This window comes from Canis lupus, chromosome 2 (genome assembly GCF_003254725.2).
Source record: "Canis lupus dingo isolate Sandy chromosome 2, ASM325472v2, whole genome shotgun sequence".
NCBI lineage: Eukaryota > Metazoa > Chordata > Mammalia > Carnivora > Canidae > Canis > Canis lupus.
Window position 1 is genome coordinate 32590319 of NC_064244.1, and position 21001 is coordinate 32611319.

Genomic DNA, 21001 nt, shown 5'->3' on the forward strand with positions numbered 1-21001 from the left:
TTGTTTGTTTTGAAAGACAACTTCCTGGCATTGCTGCTCGTTCTCTCAGGAGGCACAGAATCTCTGACTGAAAAAATACACGTAGTAGTTGTAATAAAAGAAATTCGTAGTTGAATTTTTCCCCATTTTGGCTATCTTACCTAGTTTTTAACCAAACATTTTTTTCTTTGAGAATCTTAACAAATCTAGAAGTGCATAGTGGTAAAACTGTAAGCCCTTTTGTGACTTGTCGGTTTGGTTACCATCCCACGACTTCATTTCCTGGATTTGGTATTTGGGGAGAGTCAATGTTTGCCTCTATGATAGTTTCACATATTGCAAACTCTTACAGTTTAACACCTATCATTCATTCTGTATTTTGGAAGACGACCTCTGTGAAACTGATTGGTTTCAAGTGTTTTTTCTTTTTAAGCAGTTTATATTGCCAAACCTGTCTAATAGCACAGAAGTGATCTTGTGCTTTTGTGGCTGATGATATAGTGGACCGTTCGATGAGATTGCTTTTGACCATCAGATTATTTCATTACAAGGGTTTTGGGAATTTATTATAAGCAGGTTATTGAATGTAGGGAGCACCATTATAAAAACTAAACACCTGCATGGTTACCTCATGAGACAGAAATAGCTAGCTTTTAAATCTCCATATCTGGCAAGAGGATGCTCTGTTTTCAGAAGAGCCTGAAAGGTACCTGGATTAAATCCAGTCCTGGTGGTGGTGTGGGGTGGTGTGGCTTGCTGCAGAAAGAGGGTACACCAGAGTTGGCCCTGGGTATCTGGGAACCCTGGTTCTCATGCTGATGGTACAAAATCATGAGTATTCAGTCTCTTGTGAACCAGAATTACTACTCTGTTTGGGAAAATCAAATGAGCTATCTTGTTTGAAATTTAGTTTCCTGACTGTTGAGCTGAGCCAGTACTTTGGAAAGCCTGCTTTGCAGCACCACTCCTACTGTCTTCAAGTGGTTTTTGGTTTGTGTGGGTCAGGATTTTGAAGGGACTCCTTTTTAACTAATTACTATTTATTTCTCTTGACAACTGTTGTCCTGGAACGACAGTCAAAATGATATATGTAAATTTGGGATTCATAAAATACAAATTGGAGTTCTATTAGTTTTGTTACTTTCTGTTTAAAAAGATGGTTTTCTGGCCATGAGTGGGTTTGTATGTGTTAGCACACAATTTCTAGTCTTACGATATTCTTGGGTTAATATAAAGGTGTAAATTATGGGCAGATTTGTTTAAACTTAGACTGCAGGGATGCCTGGGCAGCTCGGTCATTTGGGCAGCTAGCTCTTGATCTCAGCTGGGCTCTTGATCTCAGGGCTATGAGTTCAAGCCCTGTGTTGGGCTCCATGCTGGGCCTGGAGCCTCAATTAAAAATAAGTAAGTAAGTAAATAAACTACTTAGATTCCGGAGGAGCAACAAATGTCCTGGAAAACTTGAAGATTTGAAGACCTCCTAGTATTAATTTGAAGAATCTGTTGTATTCTGTACTATAAGCTACTGATGGGTTGTTTTGTTGTTTTACAGCACCCTACAGTTGCCATTCAGCTTCTCCCAGTGCGGCCACAGAGTAAACAGCTCATGACTTCTGATCAGGACACTAAGGTCGTGGCTGAACCGCAGGGCCAGCGAGTCCAGGAAGGGAAAGACAGCGCTCATCTGGTGAGTAGGGGGCGAGGCCAGAGCTGGTCTGGGGCCTCACTCTGCTCTTCTTCTGATCACAGATGTTATGTTGGATTTTATAAGTACCATCAGAGTAGTAACTCTGGCATATCTTAAACCTAAATACAGGTGTTCTAGTCTGAGTAAGTTTATGGATAGCTTAGTAGTAGAGGAAGCTATCAGGACAAGGTGAGACAAAACAAATGCTTAAAACTCTTGGGAGTTTAAACCCTCTAGAAAAATGACAGTGATTTATAAATACTGTAATAACATTACACATGTTCTAATGGTATGTATTTAAAAGAATTGATTAATATTGTAATATAAATTTTTATTTTGACTGCTTTTAAGATTTTATCCTGTCAAGCAAAGCAGATTTTTCTTAATTTTCCCCATGGAAATTACAAGGAATTTTGCCTATGGTGGTCAGTCAGAATTTTAAAATATTTTAAGTTTCAAAGCTCCTATATCTTTCTGCATATCTCACTGAATTTCTTTGTTATGTAAAAATGTTTTTTCTCAATAGGTTTTGTTTTTGCTAAATTACTGTAGCTTGAAAATACTGCTTACATTGTAATGAGGGTGCGTTTGATGTTTTCAATTTTACAGATGAATGGTCCCATATCTCAAACCACTTCTCAGACAAGCTCCATCCCAGCTTTGAGTCAGGTAATTTAGTTCAGTTGAGGCTCACAAATACTGCCTCATGAACAAATATTTATTGTAACAAAATTAGAAAATTGTTGATGTTTCCCAACAAAGGGGTGTGGGTTGGGGGAGACCCACATGGGTTCTAAGTGTTCAGTACTGTATGTCCTCCTCTGACTTCTCTACGTGTGCTGTGTATATAGTTGTGCTTGTATAGTTCTGCAGACGTTGTGTACCATGCGTTCATTGAATGTCAGATACTCATCACAGTGTTTGTAATAGTTCACTGATAATCTGTAGAATGTATATGATTAGCTCTACATCTTGAAAGCCTATATTCTTTAAAGTACACAGGTTATACTAACCTTTTACTAAGAAAATTGGTTTAACATAGTTAGCTGTGGTTAGTGAAAATAAACAAATGGAGATCCATTGGTTTTGAACTCTTTCTTTACCTTATGTGTACACGCTCATGTTGGGTGTGTTTGGAGCCACTCCAAACTTAGTTTGGCAGCCTTCTAAGTGATTATAGACCTGGCACGATTTAGAAAATAAAAGAAAAACTTTTAAAGTCATCTTATAAAATTATAGAAAACTTTGCCCAAATTGTAAGTAGTTCATGTAGAAATTGAACCAGGGATTGGATTGCTGATCTACTTTTAATAGAGTAGAATTTTTTAAATAAGGTAGAATTTTCTTGGTAGAAAGATCCCCTCCAAAATATTGTTATTATTGTTATAATATATGTAGGGCTTTTTGGTATACTGCATTTTACATTGATTTTTAAATGAATTTTGTAATATTTTAAGCAGTTTAAGATCCAAATATAAGACCTGTAGTAATCTAAGAGGAAAATTATACAGAAATCATTAAAAAAAAATTTTTTTTAAGGACCAATTTTCTTCTTCCCTATGGTTGATTTGCAGTCCAACATAATATTCAGACATCTCTTTAAAACAAGGCTAGAAACTGAATTTTTGATTCTTTGGCATTTTTTTTGCCTGTTTTATTATTTTATTTGCAAGTATTGAGATAAGACCTAACTAGAAAAGAATTGAAACACTTGATCCAGAATTCAGTATTTTATTTCTGTACAGAAATAAATTGCACCTAGTACTGCTTACACACATGCTTTCTTTGTCATTTTTAAGAGTTAATGTCCTATAATAGACCTGATGTGGCAAGTTCTTGTTCTGGCCTTGATACCCAACATGCCTGGTGTCCCTTGGGCAATCCCATCTCTGACATGAGGCTTTTGTAAAATGTGGATATGCGGGCAGCCCCAGTGGCTCAGCGGTTTAGCGCCGCCTGCAGCCCAGGGTGTGATCCTGGAGACCCGGGATCGAGTCCCACGTCAGGCTCGCTGCATGGAGCCTTCTCCCTCTGCCTGTGTCTCTGCCCCTCTCTCTCTGTCTCTCATGAATAAATAAATAAACTCTTTTTAAAAATGTGGATATGCTGTTTAACAGTGGTAAACACCAGTGGGTGTTGCACACTTAGGTTTTCATAGGATCATTAAATACTAGAGCTAGAAGATGCCCTGAGAGACATCTGGGCTTACAGTGTGTGTCCTTTAATAAAGCTTTATTTACAACAAATGAGCATCTTTACAGAAAATAAAAGGATACACACATTTTATGCTATTGTAATATATATACACACACACATACGTATATATGTGTATATGTGTATAGATGCATACATATATATGCGTATATGTGCATATATATGTATATGTGTGTCTATATATATGTATATGTTGACCTCATTTTTTCCTACATAGCATGATTTCATCTGTGTGCCTCCTTGTCCTTGCCATTAGGGTATTTTCTTCGTGTTGCTCTGCCATTGTTTTTCAGCCATTTGGTTTGGGGGCTTTTATATTGTTTATTTCTTTCTTGCCTTTAAAAATGGCATTGCTCTGAACATCTTTCTAGCTGGCATCATTCATGGTGCGCCTGAGTGTGTGGGTGTGGTCGTTGGTTTAGCGGCTGCAGGTGTTTTGATGGCTGAGTGAGCGTGTCTAGCAGGCTGATTCAGGAAGCAGTCTCGAAGGTTCAGTCTTTCCCCCAAGCTGGATATGGTGTGAGAAGGAGAATTGCCATAGTGATGCCAAAATAAATGTCTGAATAATTCAGGAACAGCTTTGCATTTATCCAGTGGTAATATTAATCATATTCATTATATAGCTCTCCCACTCTAAACCTTACTGTGTAGTAACTCTTTATAACCCTAGCCAATCAGTGAGCATCAAAAAATTAATCTTTAGCTAGAGGAAGCTGAGACCCAGAAAGGCTTAAGTAATTTTCCCAAGATTACTTAACTGCAGAGTGATAGAACCATGATTTGAACCCAGGTAACCTGACTTCAGAGTTCAAACTCAAGATGAGATACTTCCTCTTTGGCATCTGTTACTTCATTTAAAAAAAGAAACAAGTAGGAAATATACCCCAAACCAAAAACTTAGAATTTTCTCTGAGTGGATGAAATTATTTTGGAATAAAGCTGGAGGATTTTAGGTGGGGAATAGTGTGACTTGTATTTTAGAAAGATTATTTTGGCTTTATTATGTTTTTATATATGATGGATTATAGTGAGCAAAGAAAGCAAATAACAAGGAATGAAGGTTAGAAGTTATGATGGTGGATCAGCCTAGGAATGAATAATTTGAAAATTATTTTGAAGGTGGGTTTAACCATACCAAGTTGTGGATTGGATGTGTAGGTTGGGATGAAGGAAAGATAAATCAGGGATAGTTGAGCACCTTGAGGGATGGTGGTTTCATTTATTTTGAGATGGAAAAAACTGGAGAAGCAAAGATTTGTGGAGGGGAAATCCACCTGGTAGAAATTCAAGCAAGCAATGAAGTGGGCCAGTGGGGCCAGTTAGACCTCAGTGGAAAGGTTGGAGCCTGAGAGGTTTGAAGTTTGAAGTAAACAGATGTTTTATTACTTACTATTTTATAAATTTGTTATATAGAAAAGACTATTGAAACTATTGTAAATATGGATTAGGGGTATATAATTGAAAAGTGACCGAGTTAGTACTTGGAATAAAATCAACTCTAATCCTTTTTTTTCCTTTATAACTTTTTGCCTGTTTTAACAGATTTCATGTCCTGCATTGTTGGCTCTAACTTTTCTCTTCATTGATTCATCCTTTTTTAATCACCTGTTTCACTTCTTACATATTTGATTAAAATTTATTTTAAGAAATTACGTTCTATGTTATTTTTAAAAAGTGTTTCAAATGTCTTTGTTTTCTCTTAGAAGTTTTAAGATCCATAAGGGCAGGAAGCTTGTAATGTACTTCTTTGATAACTTCTCTGCACAGCATACTTTACTTAAATTGAAAAATTTCATAAATATTACCATGGCATAATTGATAGTTTAGTCATTCTAAAAACTTATCGTTTTTTTTTTTTTTAATTTTATATATTTATTCATGAGAGACAGAGAGAGGCAGAGACACAGGCAGAGGGAGAAGCAGGCTTCATGCAGGGAGCCTGATGTGGGACTCGATTCCAGGACCCCGGGGTCACGCTTTGGGCCAAAGGCAGACACTCAACTGCTGAGGCACCCAGGTGTCCTTAAAAACTTATCTTTATATCATATATTTGTGATATGTCATGTTTATATCATATCTATATCTATCTGGTTACCATAGGAATTACATACAACATCCAAAAGTTATAACTGCCTAATTTAAATTGATCCTACTTAAAGTAGCATGTGAAAACTATACTCCTGTAAAATTCTCCCCCTACTTTATGTTACTGGTATCACAAGTTATATCTTTATTACTGTATGCCCAATAATAGAGATGTATAATTATTTTTATGCATTTGCCATTTAAATCTTGTAGGAAATAAAGTAGAGCAGTGAATCAAAATTAAATTAATACCAGCTTTTTTTTTTTTTTTTTTTTTAATTTCATGATAGAGAGAGAGGCGCAGAGACACAGGCAGAGGGAGAAGCAGGCTTCATACCAGGAGCCAGATGCGGGACTCCATCCTGAGACCCCAGGATCACACCCTGGGCCAAATGCAGGCGCTAAACCACTGAGCCACCCAGGGATCCCCTAATACCAGCTTTTGTAATTGTCCATGTATTCCTTTACAGAGAGCTTTATGTCTTCGTACAGCTTTGAGTTACTGGTCATGTTTTTTTCATTTTAGCCTGAAGAACTCCTTTAGCCTTTCTTCCAGGGCAGACCTGGTGTTAACAGACAAATTCACCATTTGTTTATCTGAGAATGTCTTAGTTTTTTCAGTTTTGAAGGACAGGTTTGCTGGATAAGGAGTTTTTAGTGGACAGTTGTTTCAGCCCCCATCCTCTTAGCCTGTGAGGTTTCTGATGACAAACTGGCTGATACTCTTACCGAAGGCCTCTTGTACTTGACAAGTAGCTTTTCCTTGTTGCTTTCAAGATTCTCTTTTTTCTTTTTAATGTTCAGAGTCCTTTAATAATACCAAAATGAAAATATTGTTTTTTTTTGACAGTTTGATTGTAATGTGTTTTGGTGTGCGTCTCTGTGTTTATCCTACTTTAAGTTTGTTGAGGTTGTGGATTTGTAAATCCATGAAATATCATCAAAATTGGGGAGTTTTTGGACACTGTTTCTACAGATATGCTCCCTTGCCTTTCCTCTCTTGCTGGGACTCACATGATATGAGTGTTGGTCCATAGGGGACATAGATGATGTTCCAGAAGTCCAGTAGGCTCCACTCACTTTTGTCTTGTTTTTTTTTCTTTAACTGCTTTAGATAATTTAATTTGTCTCCTGTATAAATTTGCTGATTCTTCTGCCTAGCCAAGTCTACTAGAAGCCAACCCCACTAGTGAATTTTTCAGTTCAGTAACTGTACTGGTGAACCTGAGAATATTTGTTTGGTTCTCTCTCTTTTTAAATATTTGATATATTTATTTGAGAGTGATCGAGAGACACATGATTGGGGAGAGGGGCAGACGGAGAAGCAGAACCCCTGCTAAGCAGGGATCCCGACACAGGCCTCAGTCCCAGGACCCCGGGATCACAACCTGAGCCGAAGGCAAGAACCTTAACTGCCTAAGCTACCCAGTCACCCCGTTTGGTTCTCTTTATAAATACCCATCTTTTTGTTGGTATTCTCATTTTGTCCACATATCATTTTACTGATTATTTTTAGTTCCTTATCCATGTCTTTGTTTCGCTTTTGAGCATATTTAAGAATGTTTTAAAGTCTGTGGAATAAGTCCCATGTCTGAGCTTTCTCAGGGATAGTGAATTTTGTTCCTCTGAATGAGTGAGCTTTGTATGCTTTGTGATTTGTTGTTGTTACTGAGAACTGGGTATTTGGTTTTGTTTATAATGTGTATAATGTATTGTTTCAAGACTTTTCCAGATTATTTTTGTAAAGGCTGTTCCTTGTTATATGTGTTCACTGAGGAGTCTGCTCCTTTAGCTTGTGTTCAGCTAAAATTTTGACAGAGGTCTCTGTTAAATGTCATGAACTGAAACGGCCAGACCAGACCCCTCTTCCATGAAGAAAGGAGGAAAGAGAATACAATAACCTTCCCAGTCTTCATAGACTGGCTTTGTTTTGAGACAGCCCCTTATTAATTAGCTCCACTTGCTTTTAGAGACTAGGGAATCAACCCAAGGTGAAAGCCTGAGCTCTTTGCAGGACTGTTGTGAGCATCTGTCTCGCTGGGAGGTGGCTTTCAGAATTTCCCACACACATGGCTGCTTATGACTGCCCTGACTTCCCAGAGAGTTTCACTCAAGCCTTTATGGGCTTCAGATGGTTCTTTTGTGTCTCCACCAGTAACCTGCTACCCTAGGTGGGTGTCGGTTGGGAGCCACCGTATAGCTTTTGTGAGCATTGTCTGCTACTTTCCCCATTTGTGTTCGGAGTTATGTGAGACCAAGTGAGTTAGTCCTTCAGGAAGCCTCCAGCTAAGATAGCACAGATGGACACATGCCCATGTAGATCAGGTTTGCAGACTTCCAGGAGGGGAGACCAAGACCACACCATGCCACAGAAATGCCCACATATGGAGGAGAGCTTTTCCTTGGTTTGCGTAGTTGCTATTAATAAACCTGTGATGGTTTTTCAGAGTACTGCAGAATTGGTTTAGAAGCTTTTGGTTATGGGAACCCCTGGGTGGCTCAGTGGGTTAGCACCTGCCTTCGGCCTGGGGCGTGACCCCAGGGTCCCGAGATCGAATCCCACATTGGGCTCCCTGCTTGGAGTCTGCTTCTCCCTCTGCCAGTGTCTCTGACTCTCTCTCTCTCTCTCTCTCTCTCTGTCTCTCATGAATAAATAAATAAAATCTTTAAAAAAAAAAAAAAGAAACTTTTGGTTGTTTTCTTGATGTTTCTATAGGGGATGGAAGCTTAGAGCTTCTTAGTTCACCATTTTGCCTGATGTTTTGTAACCTTTTACATGGGAACTTCTTCTAGGTTGTTATTAAGTTGTTTTTCTAATAATAGAGAACTACTGATAAACTTTTAATGCATGTAATTTTACACAGACCTAAAACTTCATTGCCCAAACCAATAAAATGCAGATTAATGACATTCATTTAGACTAGCAAGTGATGTTTTGCTAGAACTAAAGCTACATCACCAGGTACTCGTGGTACTAGTTACCTAGGGTTTCTTTGAGTTTTCCACAGCCTGAGCTCCTGAACACCACATGAACAACTCTCCCACAACTTTTGCCTGTTTGTTTCTCTGGCTTATGTGGTGTCACTTAGTCCTCACTAGGCAGGATTGAATTTGGGGCATTTTATTTATTTTATTTTTTTGTTTTTTTAAAGATTTTATTTATTCATGTGAGACACACAGAGCAGTAGAGACACAGGCAGAGGGAGAAGCAGGCTTCATGCAGGGAGCCCGATGCGGGACTCGATCCTGGGTCTCCAGGATCAGGCCCTGGGCCAGAGGTGGTGCTAAACTGCTGAGCCACCCAGGCTGCCCAAATTTGGGGCATTTTAAATCAAACTTTTTTTCTCAGAGCAGGTCAATTTAAGTATTGTCACGTGGTGCTACCGTGCTCCTAAAGCTATATACAAACATTGGCAAATGTTTAAGATTTTGTGTTTGCATCTTTTTCAATTAAATTTATTTGAGAGAGAGTGTCCACGAGCATGGGGAGGAGCAGAGGAATAAGGAGAAGCTGACTGTGTCCTGAACATAGAGCCCAACAGAGGATCTTGAGATCATGATCTGAACTGAAATCAAAAGTTGGATGCTTTACTGACTGAGCCACCCATGCGTCCCTGTGTTTGCATCTTTTAATCTTTTAGGGTACCTGCAGATTCCCAAGGCACCACAGACCCCAGTTTGAGGTAGCTGATGGTACAGAAACTAAGACTTGCTGTTAGAATGCTTTTCTAAGAGATGTAGAGTGACCAGCGTGTGGTGCTGGGAGACAGTGGTTTTGCACAGTTGGGAGGGATGGCCTTACAAAGGACGGTAAGAGTGGGAAAGCACAGCTAGGAGACCTGACAGATGGTTTGAGCAAATACAGGCTGTGCTCTGGTTGTTTGGTTGGGTCCTTTGGATGAAATAGAGAAGGTAAGGAGGATGGCATCACAGAGTAAGAGGTGATTCTAAAGGTGGGCCGGGACCAGAGTGCGAGGGCCACAGTGGTGTTAAGGTTCTGTTCTGAGTATTTTACTCAGTGTCTTCATGACGACTCTTAAAAGTAGGTGCTACTGTTGGCCCCATTTCACAAATGAGGAAAGACACACAGAGGTGAGATGATCTGCCAAAACTTATTCACTTAGTGCACACAAGCTGAGCCTCACACCTGAACAGGTAACCTGGACCAAGAAGGACTTGGGAGCTTTCGAGGTACTTCCTGTTACTGGCCTGGTGGGTGTCGATTTTCTTCTTTTCTCTTTTTCTCTTGCTCTTTCCTTTGTCTTAGTGAGAATTTTAATTATTTATTTTTAAGATTTTATTTTTTCATGAGAGACATAGGCAGAGGGAGAAGCAGCCTCCATGCAGGGAGCACGATGTGGGACTTGATCCCGGGACTCCAAGATCACACCCTGGGCCGAAGGCAGGCGCTAAACATCTGAGCCACCCAGACATCCCTTAATGAGAATTTTTAGACATCTGTGCAGGTTAGAACATAAAGTAAAACCCTGCATGCCCCCTGTGAACTCAGAGTTCCCCCTCCCCCCCAATTTTGCTACTTTTGTTTTATCTCTTCCTTCCCTCTACACACACACATTTAGAAAAATGATACGTATGTATTTACTTCCTTACTTGCCTGGTGTTTTAGAGCAAATCCCAGATGATGGGCCATTCACCATAAACATTCCAGTGTGCATCCCTAATGAACACCATTCCAACTTCATGCCTCGCAATGATTTCTGTACACCCGCAGACTTCCTTTTCGGGGCAGAAAATGAGTTACAACTATGACTGCCTATGTATTCTAGGTTTTGTTTTTGCCTTTTTTTTTTTTAAGATTATTTTTAAGATTATTTTTTAAGATTATTTAAGATTATTTGATAGTGCAAGCAAGGGGAGTGAGTGGCAAAGGGAGAAGCTTACCCCCTCCCCTGCCCCCACGTGCGGGGCTCCACCCCAGGACCCCCGGTATCATGACGTGAGCCACCCAGGCAGCCCTGCCTGTACATTCTGAAGAGAACGTTAATTGTTTCTCCTTGGGAAATCTACACGCTCACTTCTTTGATTGCCCGCATCCGTGGTAGGTTATTTAGAGAATGCTGAAACACTGGAAGAAGCAAGAGTCTGAAATATCTTGTTCTGGTTGGGATAACAATTGTAGGGATTTTTAAAATTGAGTTTATGAGAGTAGGAAAAATCACATAAAAATTATTTATTGTTCTTCTGAGTCTTTGGATTCCACGTGCCGTTTGGTTTTTAGTGCGTGGAGAAGGATGGCTGTTTGGCAGGGCCTGTCATCGTAGTTTGGATTTTGGGTTGAGTGGCAGGGACATGTGACTGCATGCAAGGGGTTATTTTTGGTATCTGGGTGTCGGCTGCTCGTCAGAAATCCTAACAAGTTAGCGTGAGCTGCACTTGTGGAGACTCCGAGAACGCCAGGCATGGTTCTGTGAGTTTTTGAACTTTGGAACATGGGTTGTTGCTTCAGCAAAGAATTAAGTAGTGACTGTGACAGTGAAAAAGCTGGTCTGTTGCAGCAATCTACGGAGCAGCCGGAGCCGGAGAACAAGATAAGTAAAGCTTTGTCTTCATTACTTGATGCCCTTGAAGGTGAGGAGCTTCACGGTGTCAGACATGGAGGCAGCAGGGCAGCTGCCGGAGCTCATCTGTGGACGACGGCTTTCATGGGGCCAGGGTGCCAGCAGGGTCGGGGGCTGAGGCATTCGTCGCACTCGGTCTCCTCTCCAGCATGCCCATTCCTAATGAGGTGTGAGCGTTTACAGGAGAGCGCGGAGAATTCCGAAGGCGTTGCTCTTGCCCGGGGTTGTGACAGCGTCTCGGTCACGCACTGTGTGAGCTCCGTCTGTAAGCCGGGTCTCTCGGAAGATGGTCATTCCAGACGTGACGCGTCTCTCTCCTGTGTTCTGGGGCCTCGTGACCGGGATGTGCGGGAAGCAGCCCTTGTGCCGAGCCACCTCGGCCAGCCCCCGGCCACCGGGGCTAGGTCTGTAGCGGTGGATGTGGAGATGAGCAGCGATGTGAGCTCCTCGGGTACACCTGGGAGGGGGGCGAAGGCCGAAAACCCTGTGTGTGTGGATCACGAAGCTCGGAGGCATGAGAGAGCGCGCGAGTTGTACAGTATTTGTGTCATAGACCCTGACTGCCTGGACGTAGCTGATGAGCTGGGTGCCCCCGAGTGTGAAGCAGCTGCAGTAGAAGACAGTTGGTCAGCTGTCACCTCTGAGGCAGTTCGCAGAGGGGCCTGGCCGCCCTTGAGGGCCGCACAGGGGCTGGGACAATTAGACGCTCGGCGGGAAGAGCTGTCCCCATGGGGCGTGCCCAGGGCAAGCAAAGTGACGGCAGTGTTTAAGGAAAACGCTACGCCAAACGCTACGCCGGGTTTTGAACTAATGACTATGTCTTTAAGGGCACACACTTACGCCGGGTTCTCTAAGGATCACACTGAAAGCGGTGCGTTATGTGACGTGGGCGTACTCCCCAAGAGGGGTGGTAGCGCAGACCGTGCGCGGGGCGCCCCCGAGGAGTGTGAGAGCTGTCGTGCGGGCCAGGTAAGTCTGATGGCTGGCGCACATGTCCATTTACTTACCGTCCTTTCAGAAGTTGAGAGACGCGGCGAGCCCGGGGCTGTGGCAGCCAGTGTAGGCCGGAGTGTGAGCTCGGAGAAGGAAGGCGAGGATAATTCTGTCCGGCCCCTGAGCTGCCATGGTAGCAGACCAGAAAGTAGACTCCTTCCCCAGGCTCTAGAAGGGATTCATTTAAGTCCAGAAAGCCGTGTCGCTTCCCTGAGCTTTGGCAGCGAGCGTCTCCCCATTCACACCGGTTGCCAAGAAGCAGCCCCTAAGAGACCTGGTGATCCTGGACCGGAGCACCTCCTGGGGCCTGCGATGGGCGAGGGGCAGCAGCAGGGCGGCTGCAGCCCGAAACCCGGAGGCATCCAGCCTGCGAACAAAGATGGTTCATCTTATCAAGATAAGGAGAAAATGAGCATTTTTGAGGAAGAGAGTCATGGACAGAGGGCTTCTGAATGGAGATCTTCACATCAGGTAGACCTGTGTGCAGACGGCGGGGCCGGCATGGCCCACGCACACATCTGTGATTTGATTGGTACACCGTGCAAGACACACTCGGAGGGAGCATGCCAAAGAAAGGGCGCCCCGGAACTCAGAAGCTCACAGGAGGTGCTCCCGGATGACAAGACTCTTGATGGCTCCCAGTGTCCTAAGAGTAACTTCATCTCCTCTGCATTTGCTTTCACCTTCGCTGAAGAAGAAAGTGAAACTAGCCTGAGTTTTAACCCAGAAGATGGAATGTCTGTGAAGAGTATAGAGAGTGACCGGCGAAGCTTAGAAAGTGCTGGAAAAGAGTCACTGAAAGGCAGTCCCAGAGAGACCAAGAAGAAGGACGGAGGAAGCGTGAAGTCAGACTCTGAAACCCCCGTCAAGCGGGAAACCAATACGGCACCATGTGGGGCAGTGCCCAGTCTGGCTGTACGGATGCGCAGGAGGCCCGAGAGGGCAGAGCAGCCCGGCTGCAGAAGCCGTCCCACGGAGGAGAACCATGAGCCCCGCGCAGTGAAGGATGATGGACATGAGGATGTGGATCTTGCCCCACCTCCAAACCAGAGTTCAGGTTCAGGTGAGTGGAGGTCACAGGTACAAGAGAAGGACTCTCTTAACAGCGATGAAAATGCAGGGCTGGGGCCGCTTTCCTCAGGGTCAGCTGAGCAAAGTTCTGATGCCTTAGACGGTGGCACGTCGGGGGCGAGCCAGCCAGCACCAGCAGGTAAGGGAGGGGACAGAGACAACATCGATGTGTGTGGGATGAGCACACACGCACACCGTGTCAGCCAGAGACGTGCCGTGCCCGTGCTTAATGGACCTGCGGTACATGGTGCTGTGGTTTCCATGGAAAGTCCACGGGTGACTCTCAGGGAATTGGAATTAGGTGAGACTCTTGAGGGCTGTTCGTGTGTGGCCAGTGTTGAGGCTGCCCCAGCGGACAGATATACAGCCCCTTGTCACGAGGGCCTGCAGGTCATTCCTGTCATCCCAGGTGAGGCTGCAGAGATCGCGGTACCACCCTGTGGGGACCACGTCTTACCACTCACAGAAGATGCTGTAAATATTCCTGAAAGCCCTGCAAGAGGGGATTGGCAGAGCTTCCCAGAGGAATTGTACTCCCAGTTTGTGAATGAACTTGCCTGTTACCCACTGGGAGGGTTTGTGAGTCAGCCGTTTTCTGAAGGACTGGCCGAGGGCTGCAGTGGGTACCAGGAGGTCTGTCCTTGGGCACAGACGGGTGGCAGAGAAGCCCTCGAAGAGGAACAGGTACCTAATGAGTGTCTGCACAGGAGGCCACCAGACCTAGAAGTCGCCTTGTACTGGATGGAGACGCCCCCGTATCAGTTCCTGGTGGCTGAGGATGCTGTTATTTGGGGATGGCAAAATAGAGGTGGACAGTTAGTAAGTATGATTTATCAGTCTTTATTACTGTGCTGTGAAAGGCGGGTGTTTCACTCTGATTGCTTTTAACTGCCATGAAGTTTTATTCTAAGTAATGGGCAGTCATTTGAATGTTTACGTGAGGCTGTGAGTCACAGCATTAGCTTAACCGTTTCCAAGCTGGAGACCGTGACTCCGTTTGCTGTTTGGTATGTTTAGGCCAGAGCTGGTGTGCCAGCTCTGGTTAGCACTGCACCCAGCACTGCCGGCCCTCAGACGCAGCTTGGTGCAGGCCTCTTCTGTGTGCACTCTCGAAGGCTGCCCTGCCCGGACCGTGTCCTTCCTCATGACCCCCTTGTTGGAACAGAACAGGCATTTGTCCATTGAATTTTAAAGTCACTTCTCAAAAGTCCACATGTGGACAGTATAGATAGAAAACTCAGAATCTGTGCTTTCTGCTACAAGTTTGCCGCTTTTACCTGGCTCTGAAGTCTGCCTCCTGGCAGTCCAAGCACCTGCAGAGCTTTCCAACCATGGTGCTCCGGCCCTGCTCATTTGAAAGAAGCTTCACAGATGCTGCTGCAGTGGGCAGCTAATTTGAGCATCTTTCTAGCTAGTCTGTGATAAACACCAACGCTCAACAAACATGAAGTTAGTCTTGCTCTGAAAGTAGTCCTTTTCACTGTATAATTGAAAGGCATACTTCTAACAGCAGAATCTCATTGACTCAACCAGTAGTTTATGTATTTATAAATTCAGTTCATTTAAACTAGAAGCAAAAAAACAGTTCACCCATTTTCCCAGCTCTTGCTCCCACCTCTGGCAACTACTGATTTTGTCTATGAGCTTGGTTTATTTGTTTTTAGAATCCACATAGAAGTGAGATCATATGGTATTTGTCTGATTATTTCTCTTGCAAAATACCCTCTAGTTCCCTCTGCATCATTGCAAATGGCAAGATTTCATTCTTTTTTATGGCTAAGTAATATTCCATTGTACATATATATACCACGTCTTCTTTATTCATTCATCTTTCAGTGGACACTTAGGTTGTTTCCCTATCTTGGCTATTATAAATGTAAATAATGCTGCATTGAACATGGGGTACAGACACTTTTTTCAAGTTAGTATTTTTGTTTTCTTTCGGTAAATATCCAGAAGTGGGATTGCTGGATCATAGGAGTTTCTATTTTCAGTTTTTTGAGGAACCCCCATACTCTTTGCCAGAGTGGCTGTACCAGTTTGCATTCCCACCAACAGTATAAGAGAGTGCCCCTTTCTCCACGTCCTCGCCAACATTTGTTATTTCTTTTTTTTTTTATAATTTTTTAATTTTTAAAAATTTTGAGAGGAGAGAGAGCGTGTGTGTGTGTGCTCATACACATGAGAAGAGGGGTATGGCACAGGCAGAGGGAGAGGGAGAAGCAGACTCCCCACTGAGTAGGGGAGTCCAATACGGGCTCAGTCCCAGGACCCTGGGATCATGACCCGAGCCAAAGGCAGACGCTTCACTGACAGAGCCACTCAGGAGCCCTGATGATAGTTTATTATTAGTGATTTTTGTAGACAAGAAAAACGACTGATGGTAGTAAGGAGATAGATGTGGTTCAAATGTTAGTCCCAATTACATGAACATAAGTGTAAATGTAACCCTGTAACTTAGGGAAATGTACATTTAACCTCCTTTCTGTTCCCACAGTTGGGATTTTTGCTAAAAAGAGTTACATTGAAGTTAATAGCTTTTGTTTCTTAAGTAGTGGTGGAGGCAAAAACTCTAGAAAATTAGGCCTTGAAGTACATAAGCAAGGTGTGATTACCAATTACGAAATAAAAAGTTTGAAAGTTTCCTTCCCCCGCCGTCTCACCTACTTTATATTCCTCAGCTCCCTTGTCCCCTTCTCTGATACTAGCTCCTCTGATTCCTACTCAGTAACCTGTCAGTGGACCATTCTTTCTCTTGTCCAGAAAACACAGATTTATGAATTGTTAGGTTGTTGGTTTTTTCTTTTTTCTTTTTTTTAATGGAGCCTGGTGTTGGGGTGCAGAGTTTCTTCAGAACATCAGGATTTATGGATGCTGTACTTTGAAAGAGTGGTGTGGGTCATTTATATAAAATTGCTTCAGGATGCAGCTATTGAGGTCAGCTCACTTTTGGTTTTAATAACCACTGCTCAGCCATGACTTTTCAGTGGAAAAATAAAACAGGTAGCCAAGCAGGTGAAACTTGAGATGTTGATGGCTGCTTAGAGTTCCACATGACTGCAGGACAAGACCCACACCTTAAAGACATACAAGGAAGACAAGTTATTTTTCATGTGAATTAAATGGAGGTCATGAACTCTTGGTAATGTTTTGTCTTTGCTGATGTTAGAACAGTTTTCTAATTACTCTCTTGGTGGGCACATTACTTAACCTCTCTCTGCCTCAGTATTCTTATTTGTGAAAGCTTCATAGGGTTGTTGTGATTAAGCTCAGGAAAGTCCATGGAATGTGCCTGGCACCTAGCAGACTCGACGTAGTTGTCATGCCAGCAGCTCCTAATTATATGTCTCCATTCTTTCATGCCTTGTCACTCAAGAGTCTCACTTCAACACTGGTTAGCTGCTTGAAATTGTGTTAGATCCCAAATACTTGATTTGGATTTGAATATTTACTGCTTAAGTAGTAAATTACCTAAGGATAGATTTCTATTCAGTTGTGGCATGTGAGATACACACTTGAATACTGCTTAACTGCCTAAAATCGTGTTACGTATTGGGAATGCTCCAGCGCAGTTAGCTGCAGAAGGTGCTGACAGTGGCAAGGACCCCTTCGTGGGTGGTAGGAACTTAGAGGACGTGTGGTTGTGTAGTGGAGGTCAGGGCCAGCTTAGTGGGTTGAATACAGTAACGTGGGAAAACTTCATGTGTGTTGTGTGGTGGAGAGTCCAGCCAGTAAAAGGTCTTTCTATCAGCATTGGACCAGGAAAGAGAGAGGGGCATGAGGTAAACAAAACAAAGAACAACAACAAAACACAGGTGGAAAACAGAGTAAATGATGAAGGAGGGTGATGATGTCTGTGAAATATGGAGTGTCTCCTGCGTTGCGCTCTTTCCTCATGAGAGCAGGGGTTGTGTCTGCTTTGTTCATCGTTCTGTCCTCACACTGCACTGAAAACGAACTGGAAGTTTAGATGTCCCATCAGAAGGGAGACTGAAGAATCCGTGCTTCTGGAGTGTGATACCCTCGAAGAAGGGAAAGCCTGTTGGGCTCTCTCACCTCCTCGGGGTGCAAAATGCATGCTGTCGTGTAACCACATTGGCCTCTCCTGTCATGGTCGGAGATAGTCTTGTTTCTCACCGAAAGCTTTAATCACCACAGCCAGAATGAATTTATTCTGTCATCTAAAGATTGTTAATCTACACATTTCCTCGAGGGCTCATCATGGTAGTATTGGGTCGCATCTGCCCTTGGGGCTCATGCAGGGGTGCTGGGAGGCTGCTTCCAGTTCAGGGCTCGCTCCTGCCTGGCGCTCCCTGGGGGCCTCTGGGACCGGGACCCTCATCCCCCTCCCAGGAAGCTCTGATCCCTGCATAGTGGTATCAAGGCTTGTATTACCTGGGTATTATTTGGCTAGGTTTGCTGATAGAACTGACAATGAACTGGAGTTTGGGGAGTAGCTGCCCCAGATACATTGATTTTTCTTTATTTTTATTTTTTAAAAATTTTATTTATTTATTCATGAGAGACAGAAAGAGAGAGAGAGAGGCAGAGACACATGCAGAGGGAGAAGCAGGCTCCATGCAGGGAGCCCGACGCGGGACTCGATCCCGGGTCTCCAGGATCACACCCTGGGCTGAAGGCGGCGCTAAACTGCTGAGCCATCCGGGCTGCCCTTGATTTTTCTTTAGATTTGGGTTCACTTGAGATGTGTGAACAAGAGAAGAAAACTCAGGGGGTTGTTAGGTGCACCAGGAAATGAAGGTGTGAGCATATGAACACTGTCCCAGTATTGCCCCAGCAGCCGGACAGAAAGGAGGCCAGTGTCCGTGGAAATGAGCAGGTTCACAGTGGAGGCAGCACGGAGCACCCGTCTTGCAGACCCATTAGAAGATCTCTGTTCTTCCAAGCGGCTCGCGTGTTCTGTATCCTTCATAGTATGAGTATTTGAGCTTTGTTTAAGAACGTATTCATCTGCGTTCTGTTCAGGTTTGTAAGTCTGAATTGTGTCTAGAATAGAGATGACAGTTGGATCCCCAGTTGTTTACTGAATATCTGTGAAGGCAGGTCCCTCATCCTTTCATTTGCAACTTCTGGAGAGCCCTCCACTCAGTAGGAACTGAGGAGGCTGATGGTGAGTGAAGCCGAGCTTGGTGTCTCGACTTTTGTTACTTTGCACCACGTTTCATCCCCAGTGTACACATAAGACAGACTCTGCCGTTCTGGCCTTTTTCTTGCACAGATGCGTTTCACGTATGAATTAATAAGTAAAATTGTGTTTGACTGGAATTCAGAGACAAATGTTTGTGTCCCATTTTCCCCTAGGTACCGACTGCCAAGGTTTCAGAGTTAAACCCTAATGCTAAAGTGTGGGGGACCCCTGTGCTGCATCTGGATGCGGGTAGTGCAGCAGACGGCGGTGTGAGTGCGGACTGGGAGGAGTCTTCAGGCCCTTGCACAGACTGCGGCCAGGAGGGTGAGTTATGAGCATGAGTATGATGAGGAGCACCTTTGCTCTCAAGGCTTTGTCTTTGTTCTCATTTAATCCTTCTGTAAGAAATTGCTAATTGGGTCACCTTGCTGGTTCAGTTGGTAGAACATGCCACTCTGATCTCGGGGTTATGAGTTGAAAATAAGTTTTTAAAAAATTGAAAACAAAATTAAAATTTGTGTCGTGTGATTTGTTACAGTATTTAAGAGCCAGAGGATCTTTCACAATCAAGTTAAAAAATTGAAGTAACTGCAGCTGTAAGGTTTTGTTTTGTTTTAAGAGAAAATTATTCTTCTAACCATAAAATTTGGGGTAAAATTCCTAATTACAGGATTGGATGCCAATGGCGATGGTGACAAAAGTCATGACAATGTGGCACTATCGGATTTGCAGGAGTCAGACCAAACCGCTGTGAGCACTTTGGCTCTGGATCACTCAGAACATGAATCTCCGCCTGAAAATAGTGAAACTGGTAAAGATATTTTATGAATTCATTTTTATGTAGAATGTGAGCTTTTTCATGTTCCTTTTTAAAATTTAGCCTGTTAAGTCTTTCTCTAATCATTGTGCCTTTCATTGCTTCCTTTGATTCTACTTTAAATTCCCTCTTAAGTGGATACAGAGATGAAGAGTTCTAGTCAGGAAGGGGCCACAGGGTGTATAAGATCTGAGCAGTTCCTGAAAGGCGGGTCTGGTTTAATTAGGAGAAGCAGAAGATGAACTGTAGGGTGAGGTGTCAGTAAAAGGTCAGAGAGGAAACATTTGTGTTGAAATCGAGAGTCAGACTCCAAGGAGGTTGGTTCTTTTATGGAGTATTTAAGGCTGTTTCAGAAGAAAAGAGCAGGGGGAAGAGAGTCGTTCTCTTTGGGACCAGGATGTGGGCCAGTGGAGAAATACCGAGGGTGATGGGACATGATGGCTCCCCTCTGATTTTGGATCCACTGTTATATAAAAGACCAGCCACATTTTAAAGTCCCAGCAGACTGGGGTAGGCTGCACTCTGATCATTCACAGTGGGATGGGGCAGCTTGAGTGGGAGAAATCCTCCCCTACACTGGCTAATAGGAATCGAGTGGACCAGACGCCTGTTGAGCGTGTTGATCTCTCAGGTGACTGTCTAGAGCTACACTTGTGTTGGAGAAGGCCCACCTTCCGCTTGCATTGCTGCTGTCGTTTACCAGGAGCTGGTGTGGTAACACCCGATCTTGCAGTGGTCTGGTCCTGCACACCAGACTTCCACACCACAGAGGTGTGTCAGTGTTCTTTTTCCCCTGAAAAGATCAGCCCTGTGAAGACCTTGCCTTCACTGTGGCTACTAGCCCTCAGTGTTGGATGCCTGTGCTGTGATCTGCCTCCCCCGCCCCCCCCCCCCCGCCCCCGCCTCTGCCTGTGTCACCCAGAGCATCTTCCCAGTAGTACCTTCTTTCCATCAAGTTCTCTGCCTCCTGTGTGCCTGTTCCTGAATGGATCCACTGTGGCTGGGTTCGGGATCACAGACTTCCCGCTGGCCCTCGCTCGGCACAGCCCCACAGTGCTGCCACAGGGCTCAGTGCAGAGAGCTCCCGAACTGCTGTTTGGCGCCTTCTGTTTTCTCCTCAGACCCTAGCACGCTCCTCTGCTTAATTTTTTGGGGATATAGAGCAATAATGAAGTATAATTGATGTACAGTAAACTTCACATATTTGACGTGCATCCCAGCATTTCTGTAAGTTTTATTTTCCTTGGTTTGAAGCACAGTGTTGAGTCCGTTATAGAGTTGCCGGTTTGCCACTCCTGCACTGATTTCTCTACCAAATTTGGTAAGATGTATATATACCTGTAACACCATCGAGATCATGAACATATCTGTCACCACTAAAGGCTTCCTGTGCCCTCTCCCTGCCCTGGGCAACCACTGATAGGCTT

General features: G+C 43.7%; 1 protein-coding gene across 4 annotated transcripts in view; it reads left to right on the forward strand.

Moving 5' to 3' along the window:
* The window catches only part of LARP4B (La ribonucleoprotein 4B), a 94136-nt gene that overhangs the window by 26164 nt on the left and 46971 nt on the right, over positions 1 to 21001 (forward strand). For 3 of the 4 annotated variants that reach the window (XM_025445042.3, XM_025445040.3, XM_025445041.3), the window contains exons 2-5: positions 1532 to 1666; positions 2276 to 2335; positions 18931 to 19081; positions 19428 to 19568. In XM_025445042.3, coding sequence (XP_025300827.1) covers positions 1586 to 1666; positions 2276 to 2335; positions 18931 to 19081; positions 19428 to 19568 — 433 coding nt within the window. In that variant the 5' untranslated portion in view covers positions 1532 to 1585. Of the gene's footprint in view, positions 1 to 1531; positions 1667 to 2275; positions 2336 to 11330; positions 14428 to 18930; positions 19082 to 19427; positions 19569 to 21001 lie in introns of those variants that run through there. The other variant, XM_025445039.3, reaches the window with a different exon arrangement.